Source organism: Coptis chinensis, chromosome 1, assembly GCF_015680905.1.
Source record: "Coptis chinensis isolate HL-2020 chromosome 1, ASM1568090v1, whole genome shotgun sequence".
NCBI classification, from domain to species: domain Eukaryota; kingdom Viridiplantae; phylum Streptophyta; class Magnoliopsida; order Ranunculales; family Ranunculaceae; genus Coptis; species Coptis chinensis.
The window spans coordinates 22,467,539-22,488,712 of NC_141456.1; the positions used below are offsets into that span (position 1 = coordinate 22,467,539).

The following is a 21,174-nucleotide window of genomic DNA, read 5'->3' on the forward strand; positions in this document are numbered from 1 at the left end:
CTTCAATGGGGAGCAAGAGCTTAACCTTCCTCCATCACGTCTTAAAGGAACGGATGTTGATAAATTGTTGAACCGCGTTAAATATGTACTGGTAAGATCCAAAAAAGGTTCCAAACGGTCAAGAGTTAATGGGAGTGTAAATGTTGTTGATAGAGATGATGATGATGATGATGATGATGATGATTTAATTTAACGACGGCGGCGGCGATGATAGTGTTGAAGTTACAAAGGCTTTTATAGGAGGTCCATTTTGTTTAAGCTATTATATTGGCCAAGTCATAAAGTTCGACATTGTGTTGATGTGATGCATGATGAGAAGAATGTTTTCGAAAGCATATATTGTATCGATCCTAGACCTGAAAAAACAAAGGATACGAAAGGGTCGCTAGAGAGGATTTGAAGATGAAGGGCATCCGCAGATGGTTTGTGGATGCAAGAGGACTTAAATACCGGTAGGCGAAAAACCAAAGGCCTCCTATGTCTTAGATGCACGGATGAGAAAAAAATTTTTTCCAAATTTTGAAAGACTTGAAACTTCCTTCCGGGCTTTTTCGTCTAACCTCGAAAGCAACATTGTCGGTTCCAACCCACCTTCTTTGCTCATGATGAAGTCTCATGACCATCATGTTATAATGCAATATGTCTTTTGTGTTGCTTCAACATGCTTTTCCAAAAACGCGACTTGCGAAGAGCCTTTCAACAGATCGGCTTATTCTTTAGAATCTTGTGTTCGAAGGTTTTATGTCGTAAGGATATGGAAGGTGCCAAAGTCATGATTGTAGAAGCGTTTGTGTGTCCGGAGAAGCATCTTCCACCATCTTTTTTGATATTAGTATCCATCTTATGGTGCATCTAGCCGATGAAGCGTTGATTTGTGGACTGCGGTGGCCTAGGTGGATGTATCCTTTTGAGCGAAGAAGTCAACAATGCCATATATTTTAGTTCAATTTCTTTTTTTATAAAGATAGGCATTAACAACACACTTATACTCATTGCATTTTCAATACTAACAGGGAGATGAAAGAGTGTAAAACATACCTAGTAATAAACGATATGTTGAAAGGTCAATTGTAGAGTCCTATATAGTTTTGAATCCGTCCGATATGCCATGGAGTACATGCCACGTGGAGGAAATAAAAATTGACTCGTAAAGTGCTACCTTGACGAAAAATGGTGAGATCATTGATGAAGGGCCTTTGCTTTCGACTTCAAAGTTGTGATGCTAGAAACGGCACAATGGATACAAATACGGAGATGGCTTATTTTTCGATTACAAGTTGAAAGACTTGATGAATTCTACAAGTGGGTTGTTCATTCTGGCTTTGAATTTGACTAGTTTTGGTAATTTATGAATAATCACGTATATATGGACTTCCATGAATGAATTGCAGTGAGTATCGTAACTTGTAGTCCACTACTCGTGGTAGAGGAAGAGGAATAGCAAAGTCAGAAGTGGAGATTCAGACAGAATTCATTGTCTGGTTATACAATAAGGTATTTTTTTACTTTACATTTCTAGTAGCTAGGGTGAGCCTTTTAGTTTTGTTTGTATTTTGTTAATTTTCTTTTTCTTTGTTGTATAGTTGTTGAAGGCTAAAGATACGCAAGGCGACTTGTGGCAGTTTGTTAAAGGGCCAATGCACAAGGCTAAATCATATAAGAAGTATCGCATTAATGGATTTGTCTTTTCTACCAAGTCTCATGATGATACTGTTGTCACTCAAAACAGTGGTGTTTGTATGAAGGCTATTACATCATTTATGGCAAGTAGGAAAGACAAAAATCCGGTCGACTCAGAAACCATGTGGTATGGGGTTATCAAGCAAATTTTAGAGTTGGACTACACAACTTTTCATGAAGTGGTCTTTTATTGCGATTGGGTGAGGGTTGAGGACAAAACTAATGGTTGTAAACTTTGTCCCGATTCTAATTTGGTGATGGTCAACTTTAATAGGCTCAAGAGTGTCCATCATCAACTTGATGAGCCAGTCATTCTTGCTTCCGAGGCTAGTCAAGTGTTCTATTCAAATGATTTGAAAAATCTTGATTGGTGGGTGGTCATACATCCTCCTCCTCGATTGAGTAGTAACGTAGATGATCTAGAAGCGCCAACTGAAGTCCAGTCTATTTTTGATGACCAGCCTAATTTGCTACCCCTGATGCAGAAAGTTCGCAAATGATAGTAGTTGTAATATGCACTTTATTTTTTGTTGTTGGTAATGTACACTTCACGACCTCTATTTTTCTATTATTATTTTTTTCGTTTTGGTTGATTAATTATATGTTGTGCCAATATCTCTTATCATGTAACAAGTTTGTGCTATATTAGTTTTTGATGAACTTACTTTATTTTCTTCAATTATTAGGTTGTTTTTAATATAATGGCTTCAAGTTCACAACGTCGTGGCGCGTCCTGGTCGTCTCCTTCAGGTTCACAACACCGTACAATGCCCCAGTCATCTCCTTCAGGTTCACATCAACCTAATGTGTCCCAACCATCTAAATCAGCGGGAGACAATACTTTGCAATCTAGTAATGGTAAGCTGCCAATCATAGCGAACGCCGACGGTAGGGTCACAGGAGTTTATAGTGCCAAGTGGAGCAGTAGAGTTGGCTATTGGATACGAGCTATTGTCCCAATTTCTTATGCAAGTTGGGATAAAGTAGATGGTTCTTTCAAAGATGAAGTTTGGTTAAAGTTAATGGTAACTATTTATTTTATTTTATTATTATTTTTGTTTCCATAACCATACTAGTCATAGCATATATATAAATGTATATATGTGATTTGTAGGAGGAGTTCCAACTCAATGTGAACCCAACAATGGGGGCTCGGAAAAATATAGAGAAATGGCTCACTCCTAAGTTTCGATATTGGAAATATGCTTTGCGAGGTAAAATATTGAAGAATTGTGAATCTGAGCAAGAAGCTATTTCATCATGTCCAACGGGGTTTGATCCAATTCATTGGGAAGCATTTGCAATCCATGAGAACAGACAAGAAGTAAAGGATATGTGCGCTAAGAATGCTGAAAATAGAACTTAATTGGCCATACTTGTGGCAGGAAACCTTATGGAAGAATATTGGAGGAACTTGTATGTATCATTATCACTACTGTATATCTTCCTTTCATTTGCTATGTTACTATTTAATAACTTTCTATGTATACTTGTTTGTGTAGATTGAAGCGAATCCAGAGAAGAAGCATAGACGTACGGATAGTTGGAAATATGGTCATAAACATCGAGATGGGACTGTTTTGGAGCGTGCCCAAGAATACTATGTGAGTTTGTAAAAAAATTTATCTTAATTAAGTCTTGCAGTCCATACTCAAGTATATGCCCCAAAAATTTCAGGATCGAGTTACAAGTGTTGAAGAACAGATGGCTGAAGAAGCAAGTGAACATGGGGGTGAAGCGGTTTACGACATCACATGTGATCCATTGGCTCAAGTTTTTGGGAAGGATAAAGGGAGTCGTACTCGTGGATTGAGCTCTTGCATGTCCAACAAACAATTGCAAACGTTTGCTATCGCAGAGGAGCTAGTTGAACAGGAGAGCTCAAGTAAATCGAAGCTCGAGGATGAATTAGCTGAGGTGAAGTCTACAGTGGGAAACCTCTTGGCTAGCCAAACGAGAATGGAGACTATGATGGCGGTAAGTTATGACGTGTCGTGTGCTATTTCTTGTTTTCCCATAATTGTAACTTCTTTTTATTTATGTAATTGTTGTTGTTCACTGTGTATAGGGTATTCTTGAACATGTGAAACTTAATGGATCGGCAAATGGCCAACCATCTACACCTACAACTGAAGTTGATTCTACTTTTGTCCCTGTCCCTCGTACTCAGCAAGTTCCAAATTTGATTAATCGAAATGGATCTTTGAACCCTCCTTCTAGGACTTCTTACCCGAATGTGAAGATATTGGGGAGGAAAGGTGAACACGTGGCTAATGGGTATGTTAAGACTGACGACCAAAAATGTCATTTTAGAGATATTATGGGAGATGAAAAGGTTGTCTATATTACCAATGTCTTGGTTGGTGATGCTCCTGTGTATGATGGTCCCGGGATGATATTTTGTATCTACGAGATATAGCTGCTTTGGAGTCTTCTTGATTTGGGGTCGAGGCAGCTGCAATATGAAGATTAATTTCGTTTGTTTTGTTACGTTTTTAATTTGGAACTCAAGTCACGAGGGGACGGACATTTTATCTATTGTTAGTTTGCGTCTTGTATGGACCTTTTGTTCATGGATATGTTTAGTAGTGAATGGACTCTTTTTTTGTTTATATATGTGTGTATGCTCTTTACCATTGATTGTTCATATGTATTGTGGTTACTTTTGCAGGTTTAGAGAAGTTTACTAACCCTTTTTTAACTCCGCCAATGCAACTCTAAAAAATTTGCATTGCCGGTCTCAAGCCCGGATAAAGGAGGAGAGAGAAAGGTGACTCTGTGTATTACTACCATGGATTGATTGATTGTTCGTCAACAATTTAACCGATCTAGGTCAGTTACACTCATTTTTATTACTTTTTCTTGAATTATAATTGTGTTTAATTAATTTCATCTGGTGTGTCAGGACCTTGCCCTAAAATTCATGATCCCATGCTCAAAGAGAGGTAAAATTCACAATATTCCTTCTTATTGCGAAATGGGTTTTATGGATTGACTCATTTTGGTTTTCTTCTTAGTTTCGAGAAGTCCCCTAGACACGATGCGCATGTGCCCAAGTTCGAAGCTGAGCTCCCACAGTTTTTGGTGGGTTTCATTCCATCTTGTTAAACACTTCTCATTGTTATTTGGGTTATTAATGCTTATTACTCCTTTGTAGGTGATGGACTTAGACAGGAAAGTTAGGCGTGGTCGGAATCGCCTAGCGCAGGAGGTTGAAGTACCACTAGCTGCTCCAGCTTTAGGTGAGAAATCTGAGCAGATGATTCCATTATTTATTTATTTCAACTGAAAAGGATTAAGAGATTTTTTATTTGTTTGTTGCCAAGGTAGACAGCCAGGATATTAAAAGTCGTTTCTATAGAACACAATAAGGACACCGCAAAGTTCTTGATGTGAGTTTAACATGCATGGTTGAAGAAACTCGAATCTCATTGATGCTCTCGGTAGAGTCTGTCTCGGTGAAGGAAATATTTTCCGTTGTATTATTTCAAGAACTAGCTTTTGATCTCGAAAGTATATATGTCCGTTATCTTTATGAGAGTAGCTTTATGAGAGTAGATCTAATTGGTGTTGTACATGGATGAAAATCAATAGTAAATATTCTATATGGTTTATAAGAGTAGCTTTATGAGAGGCGAAACATTAAAAATAAGAAAAAAAGTTTGTAATTTTTTTAAGCGGAAGTGCAAGTTAAGGAGAGACCTTTCCAAAGAACTTTTGTTTTCATTTGTACAATCAAATCTTTTGATGTTTTCTTCTACGGGTTTCTTTCCACATACTCATTTTACAATGATGTAGCCGAATCGCCAAGAACTTCTATTTCTCTCATTTTTTTTTTTTTTCTTGCAAAGTTATTATGGTTTATTTCATTTTGGGTTGTTTTTTGTTATCTGGAGTTGAAATAAGAGTGCCCATGTCTTGTTTTGGACTAGCATTCTATATTGGTTTTTAGTTTTTTTTTTTTTGGCTGTTTTTGGAATAACAATGAAGAATTTTGAGTGAGTATCATGTTTTTAAGAGTTGATTTTAGCATTATGAGTGTTAGTATTGTTGATGGAGAAGAGGGTACATTTTGAATTTGCTAAATGAGAAGTGGAAGGTTAAGGTTAGTTGAGTTGGCTTTAAATGAAGAGAATTTATAGACTTGAACTTGAATTATGTGTGGTTTTATTTGGACTTTTGTGGTTAGTTAGAAAAGAAGAACAGGAGGCATTACACTTTTATGGAGATGTAGAACTGTTTATATGACTATACTGATTAATGGCATTGTTGGAAGAATGTATAGGAATTTTGCTCAGTTTCGTTGGACTAGATTAATTAAGCTAGAGAAGGAGATGTTTGATACAAGTTTCGTTGATTGCAGGGGAACCTATTTGCTTTTTTCTTTGATTATATTCACTCCATTATATTTTACCAATTTACTTTTGAACGTAATCTCTCGTTTATCTATACTAGAAAGTTACTTTCGCGACTACAACTGTTTTTTACATTTACTTTATGCTATTTTGCATTTGAATTTTCTAAGCAAAGCGAGGCTCTACAAATGCTCAAGTCTTGCGCATCCCGAGGTCACGACTATGAATGAGCTAAAGCGGTGTCTTCGACAAATCTTCTTGTTCACTTGGTTTGTCTATGGTCGACTTTTTTGTTATTATTATTATTATGTATTTATGTTCCAATGTATGCTCAATGCATGCGACACACATTACAAATTTACATTGAAGAAAAGGTGTGAACGGCTAAGTTTATGCAGAGATGATGCATTTACAGATGTTAGCGCATCTTGAATCGGACGATATTTAAGATCCTCTTGTTTGGTCCTAACTTCAAGATCCTCTTGTTTGTCGGGATTCGTTACAACAAAGCCATACCCCCGCGGATCCATCAACTTTGCCCAAGTATCCATCGAGCAAGGAGTTTGATACTAAACTCCGGGATGAGGAAGCTTAGTATGTTATCATATCTTTTCAGTTGTTATTATTTCCATTCCCTACCTTTATTTGTTTATTTTCATCTATTTCACAGGGGTGATTTTCTGGTTCATTTTATGGATATAGCTCGAGAAGAGCTTGTTAAAAGGCTTGATGAGATTTCTGTCGAGAAGTTACAAGTTCGGCTTACTTCGTTTTTGTTAATTATGTTTTCATAGGCAATTCTTGTTAATACAGTTGTATATCAAATTGACAACTTGGTTCTAATTTTTCTTTTAAATGGTAAATTAGTCTCTTCTGGAACTTGCTTTGCGGACCACAGCTGCTGCAGCAGATCCTTGTCACAAGGACCTCACGTGTTGTGTGGTAAAAGACTACCCTATAACATTTTTTGCATGTTTGGTATGGCATCCAGTTTCATTGATTTCCGTCTAATTTTGCAGGAAATATCCTCACTGCTTAAAAGGTTGAGCACCCTCAAAGATCTTGATGTCAATAGACCTGTTTTGGATAGTAATGGTTTAGAAGAGCCAATAAGCGTTATTGGCCTGGAAACGTTTTCTTTGATTTACAATGTTTTTAATTAATCTTTCAGTCTCTCTTGTCTTTTTTCATCGTGAAACCTGTTATCCCTTTGGTAAACCATAGTGTCTCATAACCCTTTCTTAAAGTCTGTGACAGATACTTGGAATTTCCAGTTTTTATGATCTTAATTTTAACTTATTTTTTTTTTCTTTGTGTATATGGTTCTTGGATGGTGATCACGGGTTCAATGGCTCCCCGCCCCTCACTATCTCAAGAAAGGCCCTCACAAAATGTCGAGTTGATTTTTCACTTCTTGTTCCATTGTGAACATGTGAACCGCCAACTATGTGGGGCATGGAAAAAATCATCGGTATGGCTCTGGCATAATCATTCATTTCGGTCGGAAGATCTAATATCTGTTTGTATTTAATATAGTTATAATTTTCCGGGGAGTTTCGTGCCCTTAAAACACGGGGAATTGGTATTACCCGGTCATCACTGCTTTGTTGCAGCATACTTAAATTTATTAATAGTCTTCTCCACTATTTGACCTTTGAGGTGAGATTTATTTCTCTCTTTAGTATGCTGTTTTTGAGTGATTACACCGGAGAACCTATAGTTGGTCGAAAAAATCGTCCACGTTGTTCATTGGATTTGGTAAAGCGATGACGATTGGTTTTTTATCCGCCGTTTTTTTTGCTATTATGGTGAAGCCATACTTCATGGCTCTGGTCATGAAAAAAGTGTTTGTTTTTATATAGAGAAATTGGGTGATCAAAGTGAGTTTTCAATGTTTTTGCACATTTACTTTAACTTTCTCTTGTTTTCAGGTTCTTGAACCGAATTGGCATGTGATGCATTGTAAACTGCAAAGAGCATAGATGAGGTTTGATTTTGTTCCTATCAAATGCCGGTCATAACTCCCTCCCCTCGTTACCTTGCAAAACTTGTGTCAGCTAATAGCTTAGGATTGTATACTTGTTGTTCCAAACCAATGTCTGTCATCTAGTAATGATATTTTTTGTGGCAGGTTATCCGATGCCATGATTTCTTCCTTGAAAAGTGTCTGAAAGAATGCCCGCTTCTTTTGCCCGAAGTTCTCAAGGTCGGTCATGTGATATGTACCCTCTTTGTGTATATAATCAAATTTGTTCGGACAAATATATATTCGAAGTCCTTTGTGTATTTGTGCTTCTCGTGAAGAAATGAACTAGTTCCCTCCTTAACCGCTTTCACTTTACACGTTTACCTGTAATTTTTTAATATAAAATCCACCTAGTTCTAACAGAAACCAAAGAAATTGATTTTTGCGAAGGCTTGGTCAATAAATTTCACTTCTTAGTTATGTCCTATGTGGAGCATCTGGTTTGAGAAGTAATGTTTTAATATATATACTTCCGCTATTTCTTTTCCTAACTTCAAGATCATTTGTTTGGTGGGTTCTTTACAACAAAGCCATATACCCACCTGTGATCCATCAACTTTGCCCAAGTATCCACCGAGCAAGGAGTTTGATACTAAACTCCGGGATGAGGAAGCTAGAAGGTATGTAATAATTAATTTATTTCAGCTTATGTCATTCTTTTGTTCTGGAAAATGCTATTCAGCTCTATCAGTTTAATGTGTCGAGTGAGACTCCCTCATGCTCTTTGTTTTTAGGTGGCAAACCATTTTTCAAAATGTTTTTCTTGTATTTGAGGCCATTTATGTAAACTGTGAGGCTTTTGTAGCATCTCCTAGAGTCCTCTATAGATGGTTTTAGATGGTAGCTAGAAGCTCTTACGCCTGTTTTGAATATGAAAATGAAAAGGAAGATCCGAACACTAATCGTGGACCGCAACCTCTTCCACAAAAGGCACAAAGTGGTACTATTTTCTTTCTATCATGCAATTATTTTCTCTACCGGCATCTTGAATTGACGATATTTATGCAGGCAAAGAGCGCTGTTAAAGGCCGTCCGAATATGGGAGGAGGGATTCGAGAAACTCCAACGCCGCAGTGAGATCCAAATGTGAATCTTTGAGTTACAAATCTCATTACAAGTATGTCCATGTCTTCATCTTTGTTATTAGAGTTGGCCCTTTTTTATATTTGTTTATCAATTTGATTGAAGTCTTAGCCTTTATTTTACCTTTCCTTTACCCTCTCTTGACTTCTATGGCATTTTCGAAGCGGCGACCTACCAAATCAAAAAAAAGCAGCAAAGTGAAATACAATCCACAAGAGGATCTTTGGATCGGCTTTCCTATTGATCCTCCCGAGTATCGCGCGTATGGATCTTCATGGAACAAAAAGGGGATGGAGAGTGATTAAGCTTGCTGTGGTTTGACTTTTCATCGATCTGCAACAATAAAAGCTTAAGCATTGCTATTCAGTTAACAATTTGCATCAAGTGGAGCTTTTAAGAGAAGGGTTGTTTGGGGTTACCGAGCTGCATTGTGATATGGAAGGCTGATTAAGCTATGGACTCTTTGGTGGCCCAGAGGGTAGATGACCACCGATTAAGTAAAGCTGTTGTGGGAAATTTGTAGTGGTCGCTCCAGCTAATTGTGGCACAATTGTGGCTTAATTGTGGTTAACAATATTGGTCTGTGTTTTAGATGATGAGATTCCTCTCTTGTACAGTTAAATTGGAGGGGAACGTGGGATAAGGTAAATATTAGGATGGAAACCAAAAACAAATATTATTTTTTTTCAAATATATAATAATTTGTGGCGCCTCGACAGCGTCGATGAAGCATTTTAAAAAAGGCAAATTTATAATTCCGGCGGTCTTGAGGTTAATTTGTTTTGGCCAAGTTATAGCACCAGTTTTTGGGGAGATTTGAAATTTCAATAGTGGCGTAGAGGCGTTAGTAATGCACGTTTAGTGTGGCGTCTGAGGCGTTAGTAATTCATATTTAGTAGTGACGCATGGCGTTAGTTAGTAATGTATATTTAGTGACGGCGCGTCACAAGGCCGATAAATTAACAATTGTGACGGCACCTTGGCGTCACAAATAATTCCCGACACCAACAGGCGCCTAAATTCCAACGCCTTTGCGGCGTCACAAAATTAATTCGGCCTCCCGGCCCGTCACAAAAGTCTTTGATACGTTGTAGTGTACATGTACTATCGAGGCAGTTCGTAAGCCCTCTCCAATTCACATTATATCATAGCAATTCGTAAAACTTATAAAGGTAGCTCATAAGCCCTCTCCAACTTCTATTTTATTAAGGCAATTCATAAGCTCTTAGCGCAATATTACACAAGCCACCGCTATTTAGTCCACCCAATGCAGTCGACTAAAACACCACAAATTGGTCCACAATGCATACAGGTTTGATACTCCCCTAGACTATCATACGGGTTCGACATCCCCACAGTAAACTGTCATTCGAGTTTGATACTCCCCTAAACTATCATACGAATTCGACATCCCCACGGTAAATTGTCATACGAGTATGATTAAACTATCATACGGGTTCGATATCTCCACGCCAAACTGTCATACGGGAGTTCGACATCCCCATGGTAAACTGTCATTCGAAAGTATGATACTCTCCTAAACTATCGTGACGGGTTTGATATCCCCACGCCAAACTATCATAATGAAGTTTGATACTTCCCTAAACTATCATATGGATTTGACACCTCCACGGTAAACTGTCATACGAATTTAATACTCCCCACAAACTATCATACGGGTTCGACACTCCCTTAAACTGTCATCCAGATTAGTTCACTGATCTCAGATCATCGTTGTATGACAAGTCTAGGAGCGACACCAAATTCAGGCCACGGCAAAAGAACATCTAAGTATGTTAGTTTAAAACCGACTCAAATCATTTCTTATCAGCATGTCCTTTCCAATAACGTCTTAATGAGAGAGGGCTATGTAAGGGACATCTTATCTCTCAAGCACATGATGTGCACGCAATCCACATACAACAACTCCACCAGCTCGACTCAATTCCAAAGACACAAGCTCGATTTTCCCTCGCGGACATCAACACCGATTTTGTCTCGTGACATCATCATCTGCTACTCTCATCATTGTTATCATTAGCATCGGACATTTATCCACGCAAAGACTCAAATTATTACCATATTTAGCCACACTCTCGTCATTATTACATCCTTAACCACACTCTTTCTATACCAACTCAAACATCATAATACATTGAGCTATTGCACATGTGTAGCCCACGAGGACTTGTCACTCATCCTAGCAGCACACCTGTCCATACCACCACATGTGTCCTACCAACCACTTGCTCACAACCTTTATAAAAGTCACCCTCATAACTACATTGGGCGATTCCAAAGATACTTGATTCCAACATACTTGATCCCAGTCCCATTCCAAGGTGCTGGATACGTAAGCATCTTTTTACTCATGAAGAGCAGCTATTTCCATTCTCCAAAACCATCCCCTTTCTTTATGTAAGTTAGAGTTAAGTCATAAACACTTGGTGTAATGTCATGTTAATCTTAGGGATAAAAATAGACATTTACAATATTCAAAATTAAGATCAATTAATTTTTTTTATCGTCACCTAATCTACATCATTATTCGATTATTAGATGGTATCTTTGACCAATTTTCAATTAGCAATTTTCTGCAAACGTCGAGATCATCATTACTTACGGTCGGTACGGTGCCTCCAAACACGTTTCTGTGAAATCTTCCACATCCTTTTTTTGTGTTTTAGTTGTAGGTTCACAGTTTTGAAAGCTAAGCGCCCAAGCTTGACTTTAAAAAAAAACAAAGAAAACTATTTAGCACATTTGTTTGAAGAATCTTGGCTTCCTGACCGTAATGTAGTTATTTGTTTTAGCATATCATGACTAGCGTTGCCTAGTTAAAAGTTAAAACTAGTAAGGCAGACGGCAGATCCGCTCCTGCTTATTGCACATAGGTAAACCCTTCCTCCATTTTGATATAGGGGTGAAATAGGCTTTCTCAAATCTCACTAGGACAGAAGGTAAACTCTCTAAAAGAAAATGACCGGTTTGTATGGCTTGATCAATCACACGTTATAATACTTTTATGACCCTTACTCTTTTCCTGTACTCTTGACTCAACTCAACTCTCACTGTCTGTCTTCAGCACTAACAATAAAAATAATCTAATTGATGAGAAATAACTGTAGAAGATTATTTTACAGCTTTTAGAAAATCAGCACTTCCCTAAAATTATCAGTACGGAAAAATAATTTTGTACAATGCACAATTTGTTGCTCTCTGCCAAGCTCATCGGTTATTGAGGTTGAGCTGAGCACTCGGAACATAATTTGCATGAATTGCTTACTAAAGCATTCTTCTTACATCAGTAGTGTACACTGTACAGATTACAGACAGACGCTAAAGTTTAAAGCCAATTAACATCTCTAATAGGTTGAGATTGCTTATATCATTTTGAATTAGTAGCTTATCCAATTAATTCAGGTTTGAAGATCCGAAACAAGTAATAAGAGCTCATGTTCCTATATGTCCTATTTTATTTTATTTTTTCCTTACTGTATTAGATTAAAAAAAATGCACGTTTGAAAATTCCAATCTTATGCAAACAAGCATGCAATAATGTATGTGACCTTACATATAACTTGTCATTTGTCAATATAATGTGCCAAATCTTGTTGAGCACAGAACTTTACCGTAATCCATTTTTAATTGTGGGTTCACATTCTGAAAGCTTAGTTGTTTAAGATATTGTTTAAGTTCTTCTTTATAAAGAAAATTGCCGGCATGAGAGACAATAACTTAGAGCTGAAGGCTCTGGCGTAGGTCTTTTTGCTTGTAATTTCACAAAAATCCTAAAAACATGGCTGATGTGTTTTTTTTTTTTTTTTTTTTAATGATACTGGAGTTGGGCAGACCCTACCTGTTTGAAGTTACATCTTTCTCTACAATAGTACTTAGATTACAAAGGAAAAGAATGAAACAAATGTAATCATCAGACAAGAGGGAGAGCTTGGCTAAATGATCAACAGCTCTATTAACCTCTCTGTACACATGGGTGAAGAATATATTAGAAAGACTTCATAGAATATCTCCTGATGGCAGCAATCACATTTAAGCAATGTCATGGTGCAGATTCAACACTTTTCAGAATTTGAATAGCTCTCAGATGACACCATTACTTTGCTGAAGCTCCTGCGAACACACTCACTCAATCCCACCTCAATGGCTGATGTGGTTTAGTTCAAAGCTAGGGTATATGTGCATGCAATATATATATACTAGGGTATGCCCGTGCCTACGGCCCACAAGACCTCGACGCGCCTGCGGCGCTACCCCGAAAAATGAACAATCATGTTCATATATGTTTTGGGTATGAACATTTATTGTTCATATATATTTTGGGTACGAACAATCAATGTTCATGTCTGTTTTGGGTATGAACATTTATTGTTCATATATATTTTGGATATGAACAATCAATGTTCATATTTGTTTTGGGTTCATGTTTTTTTTGGGTATGAACATTTATTGTTCATATATATTTTGGGTATGAACAATCATGTTCATATATGTTTTGGGTATGAACATTTATTGTTCATATATATTTTGGGTATGAACAATCAATGTTCATATCTATTTTGGGTGTGAACATTTATTGTTCATATATGTTTTGGGTATGAACTATGAACAATCATTGTTGCGGACACGGACGCAGCATGGATGCCCGTCGGACGTGGTCAACATGGTCAGGACGCAGCATGGATGCCCGTCGGACGTGGTCAACATGGTCAGGATGCGGGTCAAGACACAGTCAGGATGCGGTCAACATGGTCAGGACGTGGTCAACATGGTCAGGACGCGGGTCAAGACACAGTCAGGACGCGGTCAACATGGTCAGGACGCGGATTTTGACCTAAAAAAATAAAAAATAAATCAAAATAATATTAAAAAACTCAATTTTTTCATTTTTTTGTTTTGTTAAGACTTATAACATGTTTTTAAAGTTTGATTATGAAATATTAAACTTAATTTTGTGGCTACTTATCTTTAATAGTTTTGAATTTATGAATGTTGATACATTTAATTAAGTTTTTAATGTTTAATTTATATAAAATAAAATTATAAATATTAATTAATTTACGCATCCTTTGCCGCGTCCATGTCATACTTTTTTGAGATATAACCGAGTCACCGCGTCAGTCTCTGCGTCCGCGTCCGCGTCCGCGTCCGTGCAACATAGTTCATAGCTAATGTTCATAATTTAGAGTATGAACAGTTATTGTTCATATCTGTTTTAATAAGCAGTTGATGAAGAATAACTATATAGTTGATTGAGAAGCTATATTTGTGATAAAATATATGAAGAAATGGTCACACACTCCATGCTTTCCAACGACAAATATTTCTTATGGGCTTATTAGCGAGTAAAGTGTGTAGGAAAAGACGGCTTTGGATTGTGCTTTTAAACAGGACTTAAATATTACAAGAACTTGAAGGAGAAAAGACAATGGAATTAGAAAGACTGAAATGAAGTGCACGCCATGTTCAAGTGAAACGATATCGGGGATGGTTAAAAAGTTAAATAGACTTGTATACAAAAGGGTATGCCCGTGCCTACGGCCTACGAGACCTCGACGCGCCTGCGGCGCTATCCCGAAAAATGAACAATCAATGTTTATATATGTTTTGGGTATGAACATTTATTGTTCATATATGTTTTGGATATGAACAATCAATGTTCATGTCTGTTTTGGGTATGAACATTTATTGTTCATATATGTTTTGGGTATGAACAATCAATGTTCATATTTGTTTTGGGTTAATGTATTTTTTGGGTATGAACACGGATTGTTCATACATAAAGAAAGTATGAACAATCAATGTTCATATCTGTTTTGGGTACGAACATTTATTGTTCATATCTATTTTGCTCACACACACTCACGCTGCCCCCAAAAGCAATTCTTGATCTTGATCTTTCGGATCAATTTCAGCACTCCCGAGCAATTATTTAGCAATATCAGGTTAACTTTGACAAGCAAAGTATCAGAGTATGAAAATTTGCACTCTATCACTATCTCTAAAGTTGGCATTGGCTCTCAAGTCAATCAGTCACCTCCCTCAATCCCCATTAAGGCATTAAGATCACCTTAGCTTAACTTCGACTCACAAAGTTTTAATAAGTTCTTAACTAATTGCAAGTACTTGATATAAGGTTTAGCTTGACTACTCAATCGAAACCGATATGTGCTTACAAATATTTTTGAAAAGTTAGACTTGTACAATTTGTTAGGAATAAGAGTGGGTGAACTTGAGATATATATAAGGTAGTGGATATGTACCACTATGCATGTTGTTGTCTACCTCGCAACCTCGCCTTAATTTAATTAAAGTTGGATTAACCTAGATCTAATTCAAAGTGACAAGTATTTTCTTACACGGATGACAGAGCTTCAAATGTGGTGAAATAATAATAATAATAATAAGAGTAATGCTTGGCACCAGAATGACGTTACCTATGTAAATCGAGACCGAACCGACACCATTTAGTTAGACATAAAAGTTTGTGTTGATTGTGGACCTCCATGCACACTCACCGCCTCATTTGGTGTTTAGTTAGCCTAGTGTAGATAGTAGTATAGAACATGGTGGCTGTGGATCTTACTATCGTAGTAAAATTTACTGGATAATTCTTCTCCCAACTTCTAGCTGAAATTGAGTGATTGTGTGGTATTTTAATAGGACCCATGAGCCATTTTGGCTTACAAATTTAGTAATTTTCGCAATCCAATTGACGTTTGACAACCTTAAAACGTATGCAATATGCAATGCAAGCTAGGATACTCTCCATCTTGATTCTTGAAAAATGTAGTTCAAATCAGCATTTTAACGGGAGCAGAAGATGGTTGTTCAAGGAGCAGAGGAAACAGATGGAGGAGTTGGGACCACAAGAAGTTGGTCAGCAACGAAAACCTGACAAAACCTTCTCCCTCTCCTAGATACATTCAATCAGTGTGAAATTAATATAATTGATTTTCTATCCTTCCCTTTATTTCAAATTCTCTAAACAATCGTAGATAATTAAGGATAACTAATGAATGGCTTTATAGATTGTAAATGGAACAAGCAATATTTACAATGTTCCTAAAATTACGAAGTCTTTTGTATATCGTCCCTCGAACCCAACCCATATTCTCAGATTCAAGATATTTTTGTTTTAGCTAAAGTCGCCTCCTCATTTCGATCGCCGTTATTAGATCTCAACTCCTTGATGTGGTTTTAGAATTACTGATTTTGGGTATGGAAATTTCAATCAATAGGTACAAGTTCTAGGATATGCCGCGTGCCTACATTACCAGACATCGGTAGCGCTGCAGTATTACCTCGAAAAATGAACAATCAATATTTATATATGTTTTGGGTATGAACATTTATTGTTCATAAATGTTTTGGGTATGAACAATCAATGTTCATGTCTGTTTTGGGTATGAACATTTATTGTTCATATATGTTTTGGGTATGAACAATCAATGTTCATATTTGTTTTAGGTTCATGTTTTTTTTTGGGTATGAACACGGATTATTCATACCTAAAGAAGGTATGAACAATCAATGTTCATATCTGTTTTGGGTGTGAACATTTATTGTTCATATCTGTTTTGTTCATAGGTAATGTTCATAATTTGGGGTATGAATAGTTATTGTTCATATCTGTTTTGGGTTCATGTTTTTATAGCCACAATCAATGTTCATAGTCGATGTTCAAGATGGGTAGGTATGAACAATCAATGTTCATACCTATTGTGGGTATGGATGAAAATAGAACCCTTGTCAAGTCTGTGATTCAAACCAAAACCAACTTCATTCTAGGCCTTTTTCACCATAAAAAAATAATAATAATAAAAGATTCTAGTGCCTCTTCAAAGGAAACTAAGGAATGTGTGAATATGAATACTAAGGAAGCTTTTCATCACGACAGCAGCAATCCACTGAAAATTTCCCAGACAAGGTAAATTGCACCATACAAAGTGACTTCTAACATCCAGCAACCAAAACCAGACGGGACATCGGGATCATCATCATGAGAAATTCAAAATGTGGCTATAAAGAGATTGTAGCATTCACATGAAATTTCCCGTCTCAAGCACATTGACAAGAGTAGTTGAAACTTGGAACCGAGAACACACTATTCCCAAATCGAGAGTGAAGAATGCAATTAGTAACCTCTTCAACAACCCAACCAAGCCATCCAAGCACGAACCTCTAGCTGGTGGACATTAATCACTTATCTTGAGTTGTGGGTAGTCTTGATTATTTTTTGATGGAGACTTGAAATGATTTTGACTGAAGTAATGGAATCATTGGCCCGTGAAAATTTCGAAGTGTAAATAAGGAGGCAAGTATATGATGGTTCAAGGAAACAAACCAGTAGCTAAGCATGTATCCATCCACAAAAACAATGACGTACCTAACATGGATGAAGACGGTGAATCCGGGAGTGATGGACGAAGATGTCATCTCACGATCTAAAGCGAGAAAGTGTTAGTTTTCACCCTAGACCGGGCCATGGCAGAGAGACATATTCCATGGGCAAAATGTATGTCTTTGCCTGATTGGATCAAACTCCATGCCTTGGCACTATTGCTTCCACTTTAGATCATTTATCAGAATGCAAAAGAAGCATATTTGTCACCCCTTCCGCACCCGGTCATTATGAACCAGGGATAAAAAATAAAAAAAGAGAATAGAGAGAATTTTGCAATGGCTTCAGCAACAAAACAAATAACACTAAGTGCAATACCATTATGCCACATGTAAGTATAAAAGTCATCATGAAAAGATAGTCTATCAATTTAAAGCACTAAGGAGATTAACACACTCCTCAACCCGCCCATCCAGCAATATGAATATGACATCGAGCAAATTGACAAATAGCCAATAGCTCCTATATTGATTTTTTTTTATTAATTCTTTAAAATACCAAATGTGAATTAGCTTAAAATTTAAGAAAAGGAAATTCATTTTCAGCCTAAACAATATTTTCACTCTTACCATTATTAGTAGTTGCAAATAAATGTGTTGTTTGGAAAACTACAAAACCCAAAATAAATAAGCAGATTTATGATGTACACAATATTTAAAAAAAATAATAATAATTAGGAAAAGAAAGTACTTAATTACATCTTGAACCGAAAAAGCAAGACTTCGGGTATACAAAGTATAAAGCAAGACAACGGTAGAATAAAACGCTAGACAATATTAATAGCTTAAAGTTTAATTCAATTCTTACCGAGCACACCGCATCTACGTAAGAAGAGAGGGAGGAATGTTATCCGCTGGGGTCTCGAACAATTCTGAAAAGATAAAATAAATAAATAATAGACGTAATTGCAATGCAACAAACAATGTTGTACAGATAGTAAGCCATGAGGTGACTAAAGTAACACCTATAAGCCATGAGGTGGCTAAAGAATTAGCCTATCTTGTGGGGGAATATAAATACGTCTTTATTGACGGGTTTAGGGTTCAGGGTTTAGGGTCCACGTTAGATGTCATTTTGTTATGACATCTAACGTGAAAATAAACTCACATGTAAGCGCTGTAATGCAGTGTTAAATAATATTATTTATGTTAAGTTCTTCAATTCAATTATATGGCCACTTTGTCCTATTTTCTAAATCAAGCTTCCAGACATTGTTTACTACAATGGTATACCTTATTACGCATGTCATAGACATAAGCTTCCAAAACATTCTTTTTGTCTTTGGTTCGTTCCATAATTTGATCCCGCTGCACCAACCTAAGCTCTTTATCATGAGCTTCTAAGACTTGGGCTTTTGTCATTCCACTATATCTGATCTAGTGAGCAATTACCTCGATCCTCCTAGAGTGCTTGCTCTTCCTCATTTCATCAGCCTGCACATGGTAATTACAGAGCACTGAAGTTCCAAGATGTAATCAGTTTGATTCAGGCCAGAGCATTTTGAACTTGACAAACAATAATATTAAGAATTAAGGGTATACAAAGTTTAAAGCAAGACAACGGTAGAATAAAACGCTGGACAATATTAATAGCGAAAGTTCAATTAAATTACCTGAGCGCCAAACGACAGTAGAAGAGACGGAGGAATGTTATCCGTTACGCTGAACAATTATGAAAGATAAAATAAATAAATAATAGACGAATTGCAATGCAAGAAAACAATGTTGTACATATAGTAACCCATGAGGTAACTAAAGTAACACCTAGAAGCCATGAGGTGGTGAAGAATCACCTATCTTGTGGGGAATATAAACACGTTTTTATTGGCCGGGTGCATTGAAGCATTTGCCCTTATCCACATTTGGTTGGTTGGATTGTTTTAATACATAAGAAGGAAAAAGAATTAATAATAAAGTGAGTGCAAATAGATCGACTTGTTGAATAAGTAAATGTAAACAACCATGAAAATAAAATAAAACTAATAATAGGAAAAGAAACTACGTATGCACTGACTTGACAAATGCTTAAAGCAAGACTTCAGGAGGGTATAACGACATTTGTAGTAAGCTTTTGTTTGGAGGTAGAAGAATACTTATGCGGGTCGCGAAGTGCACTGGAAAATGCCACATATAATGGCCATGGCTTGAAAACTTCGCCAAGATCGATTCCCACAAACTTCACGGATTGTCCTTGTGATTTATTTATAGTCATAGAATAAGCCAAACGGATAGGAAATTGTCTTCTTGTCATATTGAAAGGAAAATCAAGAGGATGGTGACAAAGATCCTTGGAATAAATACACGCAGTTACCGACTTTTTCACCTGAAGAATTCTCGCCCGTGATAACGCGGTGGTCGACATTGCAACACCATCACCGGGAGTCCCGTTGCATAACCCATCTCTGGGGGCAATATTGTGCAAGAACATTATTGGACAACCCTCTTTAGATTGAGTCGATTGATATGATAGTTCATCAATCTGGGTTTCAAAATACAATTGATCAACCCCGACACTCTATATTTTTTTTTTAGGAACAAAAGAAGCTATGGTCCTATAACACATTACATAGTTAATTGTAACATAATAAACATTTGATTGTTCCCCGAATGCACTATGATCATATACAGTTTTTTCAACCACAATGTACTATAACGCTTTTTGTACCACCTTGTATTGCTAGGTACCAAAATTCTGTTAAGTAAATTTGGGCAAAACGAACGAAAATTACCTAAAGACTACGAGGTCGAGTAGTTAGTTTAAAAACAAGAAAAAAATGTCAAAACAACAAATGCCGAGATTGAGTCAAAACCAGATTGAAATGGTGGTAAAAAAAGCGAACCAAAACTGCAAAAAATGAATTCATTACAATTTAAATAACAAAAAGACCTAGCGGGAAAAAAAAAAAAGAGAAATTAGTAGATACCTAGAGTGTTTGACGATTACAAATAAACACTGTATAGCATCAAAGTTTTTTCTTTTTTTTTTTTTCTGCATAAAGGAGTTTAACGACTTTCTTATCAAACACTTAGTACGAATGTCTTTGAAAGTGAGGCGGGGCAAGTATTTAAAGAGGAAAAGAAAATAATGGTGGGGATATTAGAAAAACTTTAAATGTAAAGTAGGTTTGTTGTTTAGTGACGGGGCAGAAAATAGTATACTGAATGAGGTGCTTCAAATTTGGAGAGGTTAGATTAAACATTGTTTCCAGAAGAGAAGTTATAGCCACAGAGTTATACATCCGAACGGGTCCCACGTGAAGACTTTTAGAAAATTAAACGCATTAATTATCGGAACAAACAAATAGAATAAATAGGAAAAGCAGTAGGATTTGGTACTCATGTCTAATTTGTAATTGCTTTCGGATCGTTAAACCCGTGGAGAGGGAGCCGAAGCATAAAAGAGGCGACATTTGATGATAACTTCAGAAATACATAAAAGCCCTCTCAGATATGCACTTAAATTTGACTAAAAGCAATGCTAGAAATGGAAAGCAATAAGTAAATTACAATTTTCTCCCTTTGTTAGCCAATGTTTTTTTTTTTGCTCAACATTTAGTAAGGGCAGCACGCGGGTATAAAAAGGCTGATTACTTTTAAGGTGCCAGGTTA

The 21,174-nt window shown here is 36.7% G+C and overlaps 1 protein-coding gene and 3 long non-coding RNA genes across 4 annotated transcripts; all 4 read left to right on the forward strand.

Moving 5' to 3' along the window:
* Positions 1-3,055: 3,055 nt before the first annotated feature.
* Positions 3,056-4,099, forward strand: LOC147522930 (uncharacterized). The gene is made up of 4 exons (XM_086569068.1): positions 3,056-3,096; positions 3,183-3,284; positions 3,358-3,657; positions 3,749-4,099. The coding sequence occupies exons 3-4, from the start codon at positions 3,385-3,387 to the stop codon at positions 4,097-4,099; spliced, it is 624 nt and encodes a 207-aa protein (XP_086425194.1). The 5' UTR covers positions 3,056-3,096; positions 3,183-3,284; positions 3,358-3,384.
* A 484-nt stretch (positions 4,100-4,583) lies between these two features.
* Positions 4,584-4,924, forward strand: LOC147522931 (uncharacterized). The gene is made up of 3 exons (XR_015195731.1): positions 4,584-4,625; positions 4,698-4,764; positions 4,838-4,924. It is a non-coding gene; the product is annotated as an uncharacterized LOC147522931 (long non-coding RNA).
* Positions 4,925-6,696: 1,772 nt separating this feature from the next.
* Positions 6,697-7,367, forward strand: LOC147522932 (uncharacterized). Its single transcript, XR_015195748.1, has 3 exons — positions 6,697-6,790; positions 6,903-6,977; positions 7,055-7,367. It is a non-coding gene; the product is annotated as an uncharacterized LOC147522932 (long non-coding RNA).
* A 225-nt stretch (positions 7,368-7,592) lies between these two features.
* Positions 7,593-8,244, forward strand: LOC147522933 (uncharacterized). The gene is made up of 3 exons (XR_015195750.1): positions 7,593-7,694; positions 7,967-8,022; positions 8,167-8,244. It is a non-coding gene; the product is annotated as an uncharacterized LOC147522933 (long non-coding RNA).
* The last annotated feature ends 12,930 nt before the right edge of the window (positions 8,245-21,174 follow it).

What these genes read in the sequence shown, in the direction of transcription:
- LOC147522930 (XM_086569068.1), top strand. Translation starts at nt 3,385, where the DNA reads ATGGCTGAAGAAGCAAGTGAACATGGGGGTGAAGCGGTTTACGACATC. An exon ending in GAATGGAGACTATGATGGCG is followed by an intron (nt 3,658 to 3,748) that starts GTAAGTTATGAC and finishes CACTGTGTATAG; the next exon opens with GGTATTCTTGAACATGTGAA.